This window comes from Spea bombifrons, chromosome 5 (genome assembly GCF_027358695.1).
Source record: "Spea bombifrons isolate aSpeBom1 chromosome 5, aSpeBom1.2.pri, whole genome shotgun sequence".
NCBI classification, from domain to species: domain Eukaryota; kingdom Metazoa; phylum Chordata; class Amphibia; order Anura; family Pelobatidae; genus Spea; species Spea bombifrons.
The window spans coordinates 84,126,879-84,146,156 of record NC_071091.1 but is presented as its reverse complement, the minus strand read 5'-3'; the positions used below and the strand labels follow the sequence as shown (position 1 = coordinate 84,146,156).

Genomic DNA, 19,278 nt, shown 5'->3' with positions numbered 1-19,278 from the left:
CAGTTTCAAAAGACCCACTGAGATGAAGCCTTAGAGGGCCTGGGGTGATATGCACCACACAGATAGCAAGGAGGGCTATGTAATGCCTGGCAGGTGAAAGTAAATTAAAAAATGTTATTACACAAATTAGTGTCCTCCCATTTGGTTCTAACAGTTTTGACAGAATATAAAAAACATCTCATGTTATAATTCTATTGTAATTCACATATGTCACATTTAATAACAGTCATAATTGATCATTTACATTTAAAATAGAGAGTGTCAATTTGAAAGATAGGATACTATGAGTAGCTACAAGAACTCATTCACACTGTCATCTTTCTTTGCTAATATCACTAATTAAATGATTGAAGTGATCAATTGATTTGAAGTATGAAGATGATGGTATCTAGAATGCATCAGTGATCTGACATACTGCTACATAGACAACTCAATTAGATCTTATGTCAGAGATGTATAGCTGTACAAAAAACAGTAATGAGAAGGAAACCGGGTTAATGTAGTAAAAACTCTAATTAATGAACAATACCAGTAATCTCGAGTGACAGAGCTTTTAATATAGCTATAATTTTCTGGCAATAGACTCCATTTATTGAAATACACGTGGGTAATAATAGTTACAAACATGTCTTTCATTCTGTATTAAATAGTTCATAATATTTAATTTCTTTATAAAAGAAAAAATATATTCACAAAACATGTAGAATTGACTGCTGCTCAGTTGTTGATGGTTAGGAACAAATACGTAAATCTCTTGTTGCATGACATAACCTCCTAATTAACTTGTTATGCATTGTTGTCCACGTTATATGCAGCTAATTGGTTCTAAAGAATCTGTGGATTTGTGAAAATCCCCAGATTTAATCATCATGTTTTATGCTCATAAATGACAGCTAGTAACACACAAATAACTGTATGATCATGAAATGAGGACTGTTTCTGCTAGCAGTCTAGTGAGCCATTTATGAACCGAAACAGAGGGCCAGAAATAGCAACAAACCTCCCATCTCTCCAGCACATCAAGAAAACAGTAGTTGCAAGCAAAGCAGTGTGCCTGAGTTCCCAAGAACGCTAGAAATAATCACTGCTGGGTCCTCAATGTTAACTCTAACATGTTTAAATATTGCTGCTATGAGGTCTAGTTGGACCTACATCTGTAGATACAATACAATCTAATCAAGAGGTGTAACAACTTAAAAGTATCACCTTTAAAATAGTTTATAATTTGGTACAGCGCCATATTATATTCAATAGACCTATGTTGAGATCCTTGTATATGTTTTTATTAATTAAAGACATTTAAATTATTATTGATATCTAAAACAAATTTTGTATTGTCCCTTGATATGGCTAACTATGAAATTTGATACATTTATGCCAGGGATATCATAACTGCTAAAAAAGTCACTTCAAAAGAAAAAGGAAATCGACTTCTGCAAAGACATTTAAATCAATACATCTGACGCAAAGACTTCAAGTTCATAACTTTGATGTGGGTAATGTAATTGAGAAGTGACATGTGCATAGACATGTGCAAATGGGACAATAACGATTCAGACAAATTTTTCGGTTAGTTTTTGCCCCATTCATTCTCGGGTAACAAATTTCATTCCCTGCCCATTCAGTTTGGCTGAAAATGTGGGGACATTTTCGATTCAGGAACAAAATTTGTTGCCAGATGTCCACATTCACTGTCACACTCTATACATATTATATAGTTACATAGTACATAAGGTTGAAAAAAGACCTAAGTCCATCAAGTTCAACCCTTCTATGTAACCTTTTTTACTCTTGATCCATAAGAAGACAAAAAAAAACCCCTAATTAAGCTACTTCGAATTCTGCAATCAGGGGGGAAAAATTCCTTTTTTACTCCAAAGGGCAATCGGATTTCTCCTTGGATCAAGAAGCTCTTCAATATTAGGATTGTTCTATTTATAGCCCTGTGTGCCATGCCTTTTAAAAAAAAATATCCAGACCCCTTTTGAAGGTATCTAATGTATTGGATAACACCACCTCCCTAGGCAATGATTTCCATACCTTTATTGTCCTTACTGTAAAGAATCCCTTCCTTTGTCGTCTATGAAATCTCCGCTCTTCCAGTCTCAGAGGGTGACCTCTTGTTCTTTGTATATTTCTGTTAATGAACAGCTCACTGAAGAGCTCTTTATATTGGCCCCGCATATATTTATATAATATTATCATTATTATCTAAGACACTGTTTTTCCAGTGTATATAATTTTAACTGTTTTAGTCTCTCTTCATAACTAAATACACTAAATAGGCTATTAAAAAGGTTAAATTGCCCTTAAACTTTATTTTGTATTTCATGTTTTACTTTTTGACCGTAAATTAAATATATCTACATCTGTCCCAAGAGTTCTAAATTTAGTCTTGGTTTGTAAAATATGTAACACTTATCTTAAGTATACCCCACTGAAATATTAATGTTGTTTCCCATTGATTTCTATGGATCTTCTATATTCCACAACCACACAATGTTTTGACATGTTGTTGAATTGCAAACCATGTATTTTTAACCACCATTAACACTAATTAAGGTTTAGAAGGCTAATTTGCATGAAGCCCAATATGTGTACATGGAATGCTTTTTACAATTACTATAGATAATTAATGGGTCACAGCCAGTTCAAACATACTATTATAGAAATCAAAGCTTAATGTTATTTATTCAGTCATTTATGAATTAGATGCTCCATAATGATAACAATTTACATAAATATTAGCATAGTGTATATTGCATAACATTGTGCTAAGAAATTATGATGCTGTGCAGTTGTAATATAATTAGCAGCAATTATAAATTTACTGTATCATGATTAATACCAGCTATTGGTAATTAGTACTGATTTTAATTGTGATGATGTATCATGATTTGTGAACAATCCTAATAACCAACACTGCTTTTCTTGACATCATACACCATTATTGCAAATGTTAGTGGTAAAGGAAATGGGCAGGGAGTGGGAATGAATTAACACTCTTCCCCGGCCTCAGAGAAAAAGTTACTGAAAATACAGAAAATATATATATATATATATATATACACACAAAATATTCATGTAGCTTGACAGAACCAATATGCACACAAGCAACAGCATAATTTGGCAGTAAACATCACAAACAGTGTATAGCCTAACAAAATTAAAAGTTTTCAAGATCTACGTTTTTTTCTGAATTCTGACAGTTCTGTTATTAGAATCTACATAAACAAAGACCAGTTATATATATATAATAGGCACAGTGACCAATTTCAAATTGTTTTTATTTCAAATTTTTCATTTACTTTTTATTTCAGATAATTAATTTATTTTTCTGCTATCCTATGCACATACATACATACTAAAAAATACACATTAACCCTACCTTATGCTAACAAGTAACCCATTGGAACTGTGCCCAAATTATTCTCTGGGAACTCTGGGAAGAATTAGGCTAGGTTTCCACTTGTTTTTTTTTTTGCTAAAAACGCCTATAAAAACGCCAATTCAGCCACACAGCGTTTTTTTAGTGAAAAAACGCTGCAGCCAGATGTTAGCTGTTCTTCAATAGGAAATCACACAATGCCATATCCACTTCGTTTTTCTGTTTGGCGTTTTTTCAGTCCTTTGTGGCGTTTTTCTGCTTTTTTGGTCTCTGTGGCAGTTTTTCAAAATCGTAGCATGTTGACACTGGCGTTTTTTGCAAGGAAATCTTGGCGTTTTTCTCCAATAGAAGTCTATGGGAGAGAAAAAACGCCATGAAAAAGCCATGTGGGTTTTGCCTTGGCGTTTTTTATGGCGTTTTTTTCCACAGTTACAATGCAGAGGATGGACCCGGTATCTGTGTGTCCTACGAGATATAGGCTGGAAACAAACAGTTTCACACAAAACAAAGTTCATATTGAATTTTACACCATTTGGAACAAACATGCCATTACAAACAAACATACCCAACTGGATCCTGCGTGCCAAAAGCAACAGCAAACAATTTGCACCATCATTTGGGGCCAATCTTCCTAGAGGAGCAGACATTCGGAATAAAGCATGCCTTACAAACCACAGAAAAGAGACAAAAGGGTCCGCCGGGGCGTTTAAGTAGAACTCTATATCCGAATCCCTTTTAGCTGGGTGAAACTTCTAACTTGTAAAGGCTGGAAAAACTGCCTAAGGTCTGTGACAGGCCTCCCTTTTCCTTGGGATTTTTGTCAAGGATCTTGGTTGTTACCACAGTCTTCTAGGGTAAATGAAGCCCAGGATACATCCAGCTCAGTTTCAATGTTTATTTTACAGGAAGAAACAGCAGCAGTTATAAGCAGCACAGGATAGCAGTCTTTGCTTGAGCACTGGCTTAGTACAAAACAGCTCCAAACATTCACCTTCCAACAAGTCACAAGTTTCCATCAAAATGGCTTTTCAGAGAGAAACCACTCCTCAGTTCCTCAGCTCTCCCAGCTGGAATAACAATGGCATTCCCCTCTGAATCAGGCTCAGTTCCTTTTACCCTCTGCCTGCTAATTAATCAACCACAGGTGAGCTGCTACTTAGTCCATACCTGTGGAGCTCCTGTCCAGAATGCAGACTCTGGATTGGATCAATACAGCAATAAGTGCTGTTGGAGCACTGGCCCACCCTGCTCTTCCAGATGCTCCGCCCCAGGGACCCTTACATGTTTTGCAAACTGCCAGTAATGCAGTTTGTAGTCAAACAACATCTTTCCCTGGGACTTTAATTTTACACATAAGGACACACAAAATTAGCCAGAGTAGGGCGTATATACCGCCCATCCACTACTGTATCGGCCTTTCTGTCACAGGTCAAAAAAAGCAATTTCCACAGAAAGGCTAAAACGCCAGAAAAAACTCCAGAAAAAAACGCCAAAACGCAGGAAAATGCAGTGGCAGTTTTCTTGGCATTTTTCCTGGCGTTTTTCATTAAGAAAATAACGCAGGACAAAAACCCAAGTGGAAACCTAGCCTAAGTACGGTACTTCTTAGCTTTTATGGCTCAAATAAATGAAACAACTGAAATTTCTGCTGGCAGAAATCCCTGAAAATGTGGGAGGGAGAAGATACTCAGCTATAACAGATGAATGAAAGAATTAATTAGTTCTTTCTGGGTGGATCCCTTCTTTTTTTTGTGGAGATTCATATGCATCAAATTAGGCAAAATGAGTTAAAATTAAAATTCATTTGAATCCAAATGCACAAATACTTGTTCCAATTTTATAAAAGTGGAATTGCAGAAGGGATACATGTCTTGGAGCATCACATGTATTGTAGTGTCATGAGTTATCACATGGCATATACATAAGCAGAAATTCTAAGTTCTTCCATTGAGAGTTTTCCTATTATGCTACTTTCCGTTCATTTTGAAAAATGGGCAAAGACTTTATATGATGGTGTTTCTGTTTGACATGTGTTGATCTTTAAAACACTTTGATAATTAAAAAGCTAAACCAACTGCATCAATGATTGAGATATAATAATTTAGTTATAAGGATATGCCTACTGAGAGGCATTTGGGACAAAGAACAGCAGTTCTGTGTAGTTAATATACTAGATAATGGAACTCAAAAGATTATGTGCCTGTTTAAACTCTATGCCCTATCCATTAACTTTAGGCACTCCTCTTCTGCCTTTTTTTAAGCCCTGCCTGCCTCTCCACTTGTGTAAATGTATATCCCTTCTCTACTACATTACTATGTGATCCTATGAGCCCCACCCTGTTACCTTGTTCTTCTTTGTGTTGTTCTATAGTTAAGAGGTTTGTTGATTCTTGTTGGAGTCTTGAGGCTGCTTGCCATTGTTCTGTTGGCTGCGAGTAGTTGGGCTTATGGTACAGAACCTTCTGTGAAGTCACTACTGATAATTGTTTTAATTCAGACACATTGGAAGGTTTACGAGCATGAACTTCCTTTTAAGGTCATGCCACAGCATCTCGTGTTCTCTTACAAATAGGAAACACGCCTTTGTGGGTCAGCAATGGTTTTCTCCTATGGATGCCATTTTTACACAGTCTCTTCCTTATTGTGGAATCATGAATGCTGATCTCAGCTGAGGCAAGTGAGGCCTGTAGTTCTTTACATGTTAGTCTGGGTTCTTTTGTGACATCCTGGATGAAATCTTGGAGGAATTTTGGTAGGCTGGCCACTCCTGGTAAGGTTCAAGACCGTTCCAAGTTTTCTCCATTTGGTTCGCTGGAGACCCTGAGACTTAGAAATTACTTTGTAACTCTTTCCAAACTGATAGATGTCAAAGATTTCGATTCTCATCTGTTTTTGAATTTCTTTAGACTGCGTCATCAAGTGATGTTTTTGTACTTCACTTTGTATGTCTGAATGTGTCTAGTGAAATTGAACCCAATTAATCAATCAATTGAATTTGGTTAATCTGTTGATTTAGTAACTAAGGAAATAATTTTTCACATAGGGCCATGCAGGGTCAGATAACTTTTTTTTCTTTCTAAACACAAAATCATCATTTAAAAACTGTATTTTGTGTTTACTTAGGTTATTTTTGTCTAATATTAAAATCAGTTTGAAATGGATACCCCTGTTGAGTATGTATTTTTAAGTTGGTCATAAAAAATTAAGTTTAGGGAGCATACTAAAGAATTAGAAATATGATAGACTCTTGTTTAGCCTCTTAGTTACTAAAACAAAAACAAAAAATTAAGGTCTTTTTATTTAAAGTATATATTTCTTACCATAGTACCTGTTACTGGCTTTGCTATATTTTTACTTTGCCTAAATACAAGTACTTTGTTCAGTATCTTCAAAGTTCAACTTTTAAGTATTCACATTATTTAATTCTTCCTTCCTTTACAAGTTATTGTAATGTTCCTTTTCATGTTCATTTTATTTGATCTGTGAACAATTCTAAAATGTTTTATCTTTCGTATTCTTATTGGTACCAGGGGTGCAGTTCATGCACTTTATTCTTCATCTCTAAAACATTCATAAAGGTCAACAAAATAAAAAACTCTATCCACAGTAAACCAGATAAAAAAGGAAAAATATATTTTTGACAATATTCTCCTCAGTAAAAAGGTAGATTTTGGTGGTGGCAAAAGTGTGTTGATTAATATTAAATACATAAATGTAATATAGTTTTATCAATTTCATAATATTGTGTTTCATTTTTTTGTAGCATTTTAAATATTGTATAATCTTACAGATCATAGTTGTCCCATTTGTAATCCCTTAGAAAAATCATTGATCATAATTTCCATAATAATGTATAATTAACCCTGGAAGGCCATGACAACTTATAGCTTCATCATATTTAGGTAAAAACCTTTTAAACAGCCTTAACATATATTGGATATAAATGATCCTGGCACTGCCTATTGCTTTTACCGCAATGCTCATAACCCATTCTCATACATACTCCTTCTTATATCAAAGCTCATACAAAAAACGACAATACCTCCTTTTTGGAATGAGTAAAGGCCACAGCGTTTATTTATAATGTCAAACTGTGACACACCTATATTGATAGCAAACAATGTAAACATTTGGGTATAATTACATTAATATATTTATAACAGATACACCAATATATGTGGCTATCCCCTCCAACTATTCACTTAAATCAACAAATACCAGTCCGTTGTTGGCATGTACTCCGTTCTTCCCACCAGCCGTAAACTTCACCAGCAGGTGGGGTCAGTACTACCACCCAGCTTCCCCTTGGGACCCTGCCAGCAGGAAAGACCCACATTGTACACTCTAACCAACGTGGTCCCATACCTGAGATGGGTATCCTGCAACATACAACAACTTGAACAAAACTGTGTCCAATAATCCCACCAGTAACCACGCCAACAGGCTAAAGACGTATAAACTACGGGCGGGAGGGAAATGTCTCTGCTGACAAGTCTTCTTTGCCTAATACACAGGTTAATTAAATTGCACCACACCTTCATATAACATATATAATTTTGTTTTGTTTTATCTTCACTTGTTGTTATTATAAAACCTTTATTATAAACTCAAATCACTTGAACCCTCCCCACTGACATTTTCCTGAGGCCATGCAAAGGGCATTCTAACCCCCCCTCCCATCTGGGGTCACCAAAAGGGCAGCCTTGCTTCGCCTCCAAATTCAGGCCAGAACATGGCGCTCTTCTTCATATCCAGCCTTATCCAGGTCTTTCTATACAGAACATGCATTTATAAGCTATTCCTAAATGCCTAAATACAATGATCCCTGCTTACAGGTAAGGATCAGAGTTTTTGTTTTAATTTATCACCATGCTGGATAAGCTAACGATCGATATAAAACTAGTATGTGATAATTTAAGCAGGGAGAGTCATTGAACTTTTAAAAGCTCATCCAAAAAATGAAACCTTAAATCAATAACTCTTTTTTTCAGTGTAGATTTTGACATTTTCCTCAGTTTTCAAAGGATGACTTTAAGCTGATATCATGTGTAGAGTTCTTAGAGTAAATAACAGGAGCCCAAAGCAGGTTATTGACATACATAAATGAAAATGTTTACCAATACTGGCGAGAGCAAAATTCTAGATCTCTAGAGTTTTTGTAACATGTGGATCTAACCACTGATGTTTGTATTGCATGACTTTACATATTATTCATCCATTCTGTTAAATTACTTTTCTTGTACCATCAAAATCAAACACTTAGAGAAATCTGTATTAGCAAATGTTGTACAAATGTTGGTTTTGTATATGCACAGCAAATACATTAGTATTCTGTCTAACATGTTATTCTAAAGCATTATCTTCTTCACTGTATCCAGAATAATGATGGCAGCATTATCCACCATACTCCTTGGGTATCAGTACACTCATCATCGTCTCTATTTTAGTTTTGCAGCCTTGTTTTTTCACAAAAACAGGAATAGGCAGAAGAGTTTGCGAAATAGTTGCAGCTCACATACAGAACTATACTGTATATTTAAAATCTTTTATTTAACTTTTTTTCAATTAACTTCTTTTGTTTGCAGACTTGAAGGCTGCCAGGCATGTGATATTCTGGGTTGTTTTTCCTTCTCTCACACCACAGTGAGACGATTTTTATGGCAATTCTAAAGCAATTAATTTCTCCGTATACTTTCACTAGTCAGCATGTCAGTGTCTGACTAAGGCTTAGCCATTTTATGGTTACCCCAAACAGTATGATAAGGCGTCAAAGCACTTGTCTAGTAGACTGGGTAAAGATAACAGAGCTAGTACAGATACAAATGGTTATTATGTAGCTACCTGAAATAATTATATTATGCAAAACCAGGAGGTGTACCAGGACGTCCCTGGCCGTTGTTGCAGCCTTCCTCGTAGCACAAACCTGCTACAGGATGGGTAGCTATTCAGAGTAAAGGTGCTCCTCGGGGGAAATTGATCTCCCAAAGAAGAACACTCATAGTCAGGATGCAAGAGAATTCTTTACTGGGGCTGGTCTGGTTTATATAACCAATTTAGCAGGGGAAATGGAGACAGGGGAACAGGAAATATCATAATTAACACAAATTAGCAGGGGATTATATAGACAACATGGACACCAGACTAATTCAACAACATTCAAAATGGTGAATACACAGCAGAGGTGAAACGATTAGGGAAGTAACATTTAAATGTAGGCTTGACTGAGGAAACATACATTTTATGGGCCAGCACCGTAACCCTCAAACAAATAAACTCATGGACACAAACTGTTTGGGTAAAAAAATGGCCACAGATGTAATATGTATAGGAAACAAATCCACAAGTTGTTAACACAATAAAGTCATTGATAGAATTGCACCAAAGTTGCATACATTACTCATTGCTTTTTAATCACCCCTTGACAATGACAGCCCCCTCCTATACATATAACACCACAATTAACCCCAGCAACAAAATCAGGAAAGAGCATACCGAGATGCACCTTTACCACAGAGCAGCTCCAAACCACCAACCAAACCAAATAGCACACTATTTCCTATTAACATTATTCTACCCCCCACTTTAGACTGACCAGCCCCTGCCACTGTGACACTTACAAGGAAAAACCTCTGTTCACCATACTAATAATAGGGAGGGAGGGAGGGAGGGAGAGTGGAAAGATTCAGGTAAGAAAAACTGACATTTACAAAATGGAGGGACCTATTAGCCACATTATCCTGTACCCACCTCCTTACCCAGTCAAGAGCCCTTTCACTTAGCTACATGGGCTACAAGATAGTGAGTCAATCTGAATACATATGGAAGTAGAAACAAGGTGGTGAAAATACAAAATATTCCAAATAATCCCTAAAAAGTCAATGTAAAATTGCAGTACACATATCCAGACTACTTCTCCCTCCTGTGGAGGCATCTTTGTGTTTGAAAATAATAAGTCTGTGTGGCTGGCCGTAAGGTGTGTTTAAGTGCTCATTTTGTCTGGCTGAGAGTAGTGTGTGTGTCAGTTCTGGCTGATAGGTGTATGTATGCTTGAGTGCACATCTATGAGGGACCAGGAACGAGGACACAAAACATAAAGTGCAAAAACCTTTATTGTAATCACCAAGGAAACAAAGCCAAATCATGATTGAGGAGTGTATACCAAAGGAGGAGCCAGGGTCAGGACTACGGAGATCAGTGATGTCAGGAACAAACCAGGAATAAGGAGCCAGGAGGGACATCGGAGAAAGCCAGGTCATGCACAGTAAATCAGGAACACAGGAGAATACACCTGTAGCCAGAAACAACACAGGGACTAGTAGGAAATTGGCCTAGCTGCTAAAATATCCTGGAAGGGGTTGACTGACAAGGATCAGGTGAATAATCACGGTAACATAGGAGTAAAGGTGATTGGTTAAGCATCAACTGAGTCAACCTGACAGGGAAGAAAATTCTGTTCAATATTCATCAGCTGAATATAAAAACACAGAGCAATTTTTTCAAACCGTGAAAACATAATTGTGGTACGGTATCTCAGAGTCAAAAAGTTGTCAGCATCTATGAGTTTGTGCTGTGTAACTGTGCATTTGAGATGTATAAAGATGGTTTAGGTTGTCTGATTTGTGTGATTCTACCATTTCAGCATGGCTTATCAGTAGCATATCAGTGTCCCCTCATAGTGTCTGCAACCTCCTCACAGTAGCTGCTGAGATGCTTTATCTGCACATGCAGCCCAATCAGCATCTATAGGCCCCCAGAGGCCTGACCCTCACTAGCATGGCCAGAGGGACCTCAAGGGTTTTTTCAACCCATAACAGACTCCAAGGGCTGTGTTATTTTTAAACTGGTTTGAATTGGCTCTGTCCCTTCCTCACAATTGACCTACATGGGCCCTGTAACCACAAACAAGAAGGAGATAGATAAGAGGAGGGAAAGGCAGACAATAACAGAGAAAAAGGGGTAAGAAATTAACATACCTGCTTGTTGCTCCCTTATTCTTCTCATGGCCACAATAAAGCACTTCTCTGTTCTCATGGTTCTATATTGGCTGTAGGACTGCCACCAATGGCAAGGTAGGAACAGATAATTGGATGTGTTTTCAGCCAATTAGAGGCCCTAGAATTAGCAGAGAGCCTGGGCCCAGTACGCCAGTACTGGTAGTACCCCCTGATAGCGGCTCTGGCTTTGGTCAGCACAAAATTTATAATAGTAACTTTATGAAAAATGTACATTATGAAGCTAAATTATGTTTTAAAGAGTGTGACAGTAAATAGTACAAGCTTTTAATCTTTAGATAAAGGTTTTTGTAGCGAAAGTTTCAAAAGAAAATGTCAGTTCAAATGCCAAGATTCCCATTCACTCAACATTTTAAGTCATATTGTTTCTTTGCTTTAGTTTCATAAATGTAAAAGATTAAAAAAATACATATTAAAAGCTGATATACTTATGAAACTAGTCACATGCTACTATGCAAAATATATCTCCATATTAACATATTAAGCAATAGAACAAGTTGTACACTCAATTAAAGAAGAGGCACATCATCAAAATATTTTATTTTCTGATATATTTTACATTGTCATGAATTTAATAGATAAAATCAACATAATTTGATCTGAATATATTTTAATAACATGGAAAACCCAGATGTCCTTCAAAAATGAAAAATCATTTAACAATTGGCAGTTTCACATTGAATAACCAGCAGAATCCCTAGAAACATGTAGCTTTTTGCCAAATATTTACTTCACAAAATATCAATTTAAGGCAGCCCTATTCGTTGACGTATTCAGGGATTATTTAACTCCATACTAGTAGCCAAATGTATGATAGTCAAACTTAATATTGCTATATTCCACAGTACTATACTGCTTTCAACTGCGTCTCAGAAATGTTTCCATTAGTGAAACTAATGTTACAAGGTTAAAAATAGTATTTACAATTTATTCTTTGGAAATGCAATATCATCTAGTTACTCTAACATCAAGTCTTCTCTCGTCCAACGAATGGGGTCTTCATATAATTTGAAAATAAAATGAAGGGTATTTTGAATTCGTTTCATCTCGGATAACAGTCCATATAGTAGAAATTTTGAATGGAATTTATAGCCATGCATATTAATTGGTTTTAAGTGCCCGAGCAACTTTTGGATCAATGATAAATTGAACAATGTTAAGCTATGCCTGGTATCTTTCTCAGTTAACATTGTGTTCTTTCTTACATAAGCAGAATTTTGTTCATATGACAATGCTCTGGTTTTCTTTCTCAACTGAGAAAGAGTACAGCATTCCATTGGTAGATAATTATGTACATACATTTGCAAAATTATTTGTGCTTAAATGTATCTCGGGATTAAGTAGAATTAGCTGAATATTGTGCACTTCATCAAATGTCAATATGGCTTATGAGTCTACAGTGGCATATTCTGTTTTAGGCGGGGCAGCAGGTCTGGAAGGCAGCTGCTTGCCCGTGGGCACCCTGGTGCATTGCTGCTCAATGAGTTAGAAGAACACTCTGGGGGGCACTACCAATACAATATACTTACCTAGTGCCGCTTGTCCTTATCAGCAAAACTGCAGGATATGACATTATACCCCAGCACTCAAGAGCATGGACATCGGTTGTAGAGGTAGATACAGGGGGGCAACATAAATACACCACTGTGTGTCTTTAGCAGAGAATCGGAGAGGGGGGAAATAAAAATAGATTTAAAAGATAAATGATCACTAAACTCTGAGATGTGGTTGTTGGAGAACCTTGTTTATAAATTCAATAATTCATTTTTGACTAGACGGCTAACGTTTGCAAAATAGTGCTTTATAGAAATGCATCCCGTCCAAAAAAAAACAACAAAAAAACATTTCCTAGTATGTAATTTCTGTATACAGTTTGTTAATTTAACAATATATGTTGCATCCAAAAATACATTACAAACCATCTTCATATGGGCACTTTTGTTACTTTATAAAATAAGTGCTTCTTGGTGGTATGTTGTATCTGAACTTAACATATTCCCATGGTGAGCACTTACACAGATCATGATAAGCGTGTCCCTGTTCATCTGGGTTTGCCATTACTGTTATGAAATGGTGTATTGTCCAAATAATACAAGAGGTGATCAAAGGAACCCATAAAACTGCTTTCCTGCTTAAAATGATCACGTTTCTAGTCTCATTGACTTCAGTAACCATTTCACAGTTCCAGAATGTCTTTATTCAATAAATATATATATCCAATGTCTATGTGCTCAGCAAGCACGATTTACAAGATATATCAAGTGGTGTACTTCACTTTGCAGCCACCTGCTGTGGAGCAGGAAGCAGCTGTTCCAGCAGAAGAAGCAGCACCCTGACTGTCAACAAATAGAGGGTCCAAGCAAGCAACTTTAGCAGCAAAGAATGAATGGATGCAGTGTAGCACTGCAAAGAGATTGGAGAACTCCAACTCCTATAAAGAAAAATAAAATAAGAATATGTTGAAATATGTTATGTTAGAGTAGGCAAAGTTAAAATTGTCATGTCCACTTCCACCTCTTGTCGTGAATGCCTCTTAACAAACAGCCTAGAATTGTGTGGTTTATTGTATTACATGCATACATTCAATTTATCAAATAACTATTTACAAGTTCCAAGTTGTTGTTTCCTGTTTTCACTGTTGGTACAGTACCCTTAGAATAATATAGTATGCCTAATTCAGATTTTTACATGCAGTGCAGTATTTCGCATTCAAATACCAATAACGTTGAAAAATTCACCAAAGAGAAATATAAGAGAAAAAGTAATATTCCTAAAGAAAAAATACATAAATACAGCAGAACCTTTCCCAATTAGGGTTGCCACCTGGTCGGTATTTCACCAGCACAGCCGGTATTTAGAGCATTTAGGGTGATTGGCAGGAGGGGGAACGCCCAGAGCACAGTGCTATGTCTATGTGCCGGTGCCACGTTTGTGGCTGAGCCTGAGGCTGATCGCTGGCTTTTTCCTCCACAGGCAACGAGCTGACACAGGAAGGCCGGCCGGTCTGCCGGTCCGTGGATGCTGCCAGACTCCAGAGCGCCGCTGGGGAAAGTGACATCATGAAATGAAACATCACTCCCCCCAGCGGCGCTCTGGAGTCTGGCAGCATTTGCAGACTGGCCGGCCTGTGTAAGCTCGCTGCCTGTGGAGGAAAAAGCCTAATGTCCTGCCTGTGTACATAGGAGCTGTTTAAATATTTGCATTTGCACTATTTGGTGAAGTTGTCAGATGTATTAATATTTAGTGTTCCCTTTAATTTATTAGTTTTTGTTCAATAAATAAGTGTTATTTATAATTATGTGATTTTATTCTTTGAATGTTTTTGTTTGTGTGATTTCTGTGATGTCACGCATATATAATTAATTATGCAAATTAGCATGGCCGGTAATTTTTTTTTTGCAAGAAAGGTGGCAACCCTATTCCCAATACCACCAGCAGTAAATGGGTTTATGCACTAAAGAGGAAGTTTGCAGGACTGACAGATTTCTAGAGGCTTCAAATGTTTAGTGGGTGTGATTGGATAAGTGTGTTATAAAATCATAATTCACAGTAAGGTAAAAGAAAAAGTGGATACCTAAAATATGCTACTCTTCTTCTAAAGGACTCACTCAGCACACAGAAATAGCTATTAAAAGTTGCATAAAGTCACACATAAAGCCATACTTAGCCACAAATCTAACTTTACCACTAAAGCAAACATATTCCTATTTGGGCATTTGAAATGTTGCAAAGTATGTGCAAACTCCCCTGCCAACTTCCTCTTTAGTAAATACATTCTGAAATGTGATTAGTAAATCATCTGATTTGTCATTACTGTCATAAAAGTCCTATAATGTGTGATCAAGGAATTTAGAGAAGATCTAATCAACAGGGTTAAGCACACAGTTTCTGTTTTGATTTCTTTCAGAAGTCTCTGTATTTGTGCCTCGGTGTATCCTCTTGTCTATATTTTTCCACCACAGACTTGGTACAAAGGCTGATTAAGAGCACACAATCAGGAGTGATTCTGCCTGCAGAAAGTAAATACCTAGTTGCCCTACTCACCGAGAACCAGCAGACAGCCTCAACAGCACAGTGGTCCAGCGTATAAGCAGTGCTTGCAACAATGGCACAAATGTATCAAGGGTAGTTTTCTCTGCTGCTATGCTGGACTTTTCCCATGTCTTCAGTGAGGAGTTCTTATGAAGAGCCATTTTGAGTATTAAATGTATGACAGGAATGCTTTTTCCCTTCACTAACAAGTGCTCTCATTAAAAGTAGTGTGCAAGATTTTGGGTGGAATTTTCCATTGACAGATGAGCTATTGTGTATTAGATCAGACGCTGAAGCTAAATATCATAATTGTTTTATGTATGTATTTAGATAATATTTCAATTCTGAAAACAAATGTTATATTATTCCAAATCCCTTAATCAATGGGAGCAGGTAAATAAAATATTGTACCAATGAAACAGATATGATTCTTCAGCAGTTGGATGCTGGCTGGAAGTACACCCTGCAAGTATTTAGGAGCACAGTGTGTGGCTGGCTGTATCCAGCAGATGGTCACAAGTACATCATTTTTGAGCCATTGGCCTTAAAGTTCCAGGGCTGATTTTAATCTCCAGTCCGTCCTGCATGACATATCATTCTAATTATATACAATGTATCCTTTTTCTACTTGTTTTGCTAATTTCTTAACCTAAAGTTTCCAATTTAATCATATTATATGTTAAATAAACAAGTTACATGCTACAAGATCCATTGCTGGGGGTGCTGATTAAAATACATTTACAGATAAGTATTTTGATAAGTATTTTGATATATATCCACACATAAGATAACATTATGTCTTACCTTTGCTTCGATTTGTTTTGTATCCTGATGTTGGAACAAAAACTTGATTTTACTTTTCCCATCATCTGAGGAGCCTTTAAGTTGAGAAAACTTATATCTCCACAATATAGCCTGTAAAAACATGCAAATTACAAAATAAAAATGGAGGGAAAAAACTCAAAATAAATGAAAAGACAGTGTCAGAGATTTACTTCAGTAAATATGGATTTGCATCAGACTAGACACAAAAGGAGAAATAAAAAATCACAATCTGCTCTATACAGGTAACTACAGCACGGTTATTGTTTATCTGTTTCTCAAGATAGATAAGAAAGAATTAATATATATTTTCCTACATTTTTGTCAGAGCAGTTAGAAAAGTATTGCTTTGCTTCCATTAAACCCATCCTTCACAGTGTCTCTGTCAAGGAGAACCATAACTCTCTTTTATAAAAACCCATAATGCTCAGAGTATGAGTGTAGTATAGTACCTAAAAGTCACAATAATGCATATAAAAATCATTAGGTTGTAAAGGTACATATAAACTCTTACTAATGCAGGGCCCTAGTTAAGGGGAGGGCTGGCACCTTCTGGCTCGGGAGGCTGGTAAAGCCAAGTGGCCCAACCGGCACACATATTTACACACACTTGCAGATGTACACATATGCTAACACACATTCACACTAACACACACTTGCACATACACAGTGATGCTAGCCAACACACAATCATGGTAACACAAACACACACACACATGTTAACATACACATACTTATTCACATACATACACACATTTAGAGAAAAAAATATATCTACTTTTGGGAATACTCACAAGAGCATGAACCACTATTTTTGGGTTATTCGTATGTATTTTTGTGATAAGGGAATACAAATATTCACAGTGCAGCTGGTGGAGGGTTAAGTGTCTGGTATTTTATTTATTTACACAAACATTTATGCTAACACATATACTTACACATACACACTCATGCTAACACAAACAATTTCACACGTACATTCATGCTAACACATAGTGTGACAGGGTGAAAGATGGCTTCTATGTAAGCAGGAGATTGGAAAGAGAAGTTTTTCCAGGTGAATAATGGGTTAACTGCTGGTTCCATTAACACAGATGCCCCAGGCTACAACAGTGCAACAGGAGACTAATTGCCAAGCTGTGGCCTTGGTAGCAGCCCAACAGGAATGTAGCAGTTATTTGGCAGCACAAATTGGGGCCCTGGTTGAAGCTCAAAACACGGACCATCTTGCCGTCCAGGGAATACCTGCGCAAGCTACCAGTGTTTCTAAGATAAGGGCAAGCAGGATGATGTGGGGGCATATCTGTTAGCCTTTGAACCCATAGCCTGGGGAGCTTGGGCATGTCCAGGCCCAATGCCCAAACTTGTCAGAACCAATGCAATGTGGTCTTGGTGAGAACCCTGACTACTTTTGTGGACTGATCTTCCTGGCATGTATGGTGGAGCATACCCAGTCCTTTTGTGTGCCAGTTCTATTGAACAAGAAAGACTCCAATACTTTAGTAAATGTCATTGATATGCCTCAGCTAAAGAGAAATTATGTTATAGGAGTGCTTTGTATACATGGGAACATTGTACATTATCCCACTACTGTAATCAAGGTAACTGTAATGGGTATGAGTGTTCCATGTATCAGCAGCAGTAGTACCCAAATTACCTCATCCACTCGTTCTAGGAATTCCACACCTTTTGGTGTCCCCAAAACAGGGAAATAGTGAGAGTGTACAGAAAGACATCTTTCCATTCACACATCCTAATATGTATACAAAGAACCCCAAACAACGTAGAACCCAATGGGAACATATGGAGAGCAAGTACCGATTTACTAAATTGTTAAGGGAAGCCCTTTTGAATGAACAGAGGAAACACCCCATAGGGATGGCCACCCAGTGCACAGAATCTGATGACCTTAGAGAACGTACAGTAGACCAGGAGGGTGAATCTGAAGAGAGCAGTTCTGCTCCTTGTGACTTTTCTGGTGGCAATTTTCGACAAGACCAGGCCAATGATCCCTTGTTACTCAATGCGTGGAGTAGAGTAATAGAAGTAAATGGTGTACCTGTAGAGGGTCAAACCAAAAGTACGTATCCATATTTTATTCTTAAGAAAGCTCTCCTGTATAGAGTAACCATGGAAGAGGGGCAGGAGGTTGAACAGTTTTTGGTTCCTTCTAATCATACTAGAAAAGTTCTATAGTTTGCCCACACACACCTTTTAGGAGGTCACCTATGGGTAGAGAAAACTCAGGAGATGATCCTACGGAGATTCTTTTGGCCAGGGGTGTATGAGGCTGTAAAAAGACATTGTGCTTCCTGCCCGGAATGCCAATTGTCATCCCTGAGATCCAAGCTGAGGGCTCCCCTTATTCCACTCCCGGTTTACTGCAGAGTCATTGAACATTGCATTACGTGACCCTGCCGCTTTCTACTTTTACTGGCCTGGGAGGCTATTTGCCCCTCTGCTCCCTCGGCCATCCTGTCCCTGCTACAGTTTCCCTAGCTTCTAACCAGACACCCTAAGACAAAAAGTGATCAGGTTAAAGTTTTTCTTTTCACTTTTAAATGTAATTCATATTTTACCTTTGTTGCAGCATCAAAACAAATGAAGCCCATCCCAAAGTCAATGGTAAGACCCATTAGGTGACTTTCAATTACACAAGCATACGTCTTGCACTGAAAAAGAAAAAATAACAAGGTACACATGGTGTCCATTGAAAATAATATGAAAACAAAGTGATCTAATTGTATGTCTTCCTAAAGTGACAATTTTTGGATGACACTTTTCCTTGAGCCAAACAATTGTGAGGGCTTTGTGAATCATTGCTGGATGGGCCCTTATAAAGGTAAAGGACATTTTTTTATTAAAGGTGGAACCCTTTGGAACAGTTGGGAACATCGCTAAAAAAATTATTTTAACCTTAATTATGTCATTGGCTAGAAAATATAAAACCTAGAATACTTACCATGTATAAGACAATATTAAAGTAGCATGTTAAACTTCTTACACCTCTGTTTATTTTTGTCA

General features: G+C 37.1%; 1 protein-coding gene across 1 annotated transcript in view; it reads right to left on the bottom strand.

Moving 5' to 3' along the window:
* Positions 1-13,139: 13,139 nt before the first annotated feature.
* The window catches only part of SNTG1 (syntrophin gamma 1), a 105,177-nt gene continuing 99,038 nt past the window's right edge, over positions 13,140-19,278 (bottom strand). The window contains exons 17-19 of the mRNA XM_053466769.1: positions 18,834-18,926; positions 16,237-16,347; positions 13,140-13,831 (exon numbers count right to left, since the gene is read on the bottom strand). Of these exons, the coding sequence (XP_053322744.1) occupies positions 13,658-13,831; positions 16,237-16,347; positions 18,834-18,926 (378 nt within the window). The 3' untranslated portion in view covers positions 13,140-13,657. The remainder of the gene's footprint in view (positions 13,832-16,236; positions 16,348-18,833; positions 18,927-19,278) is intronic.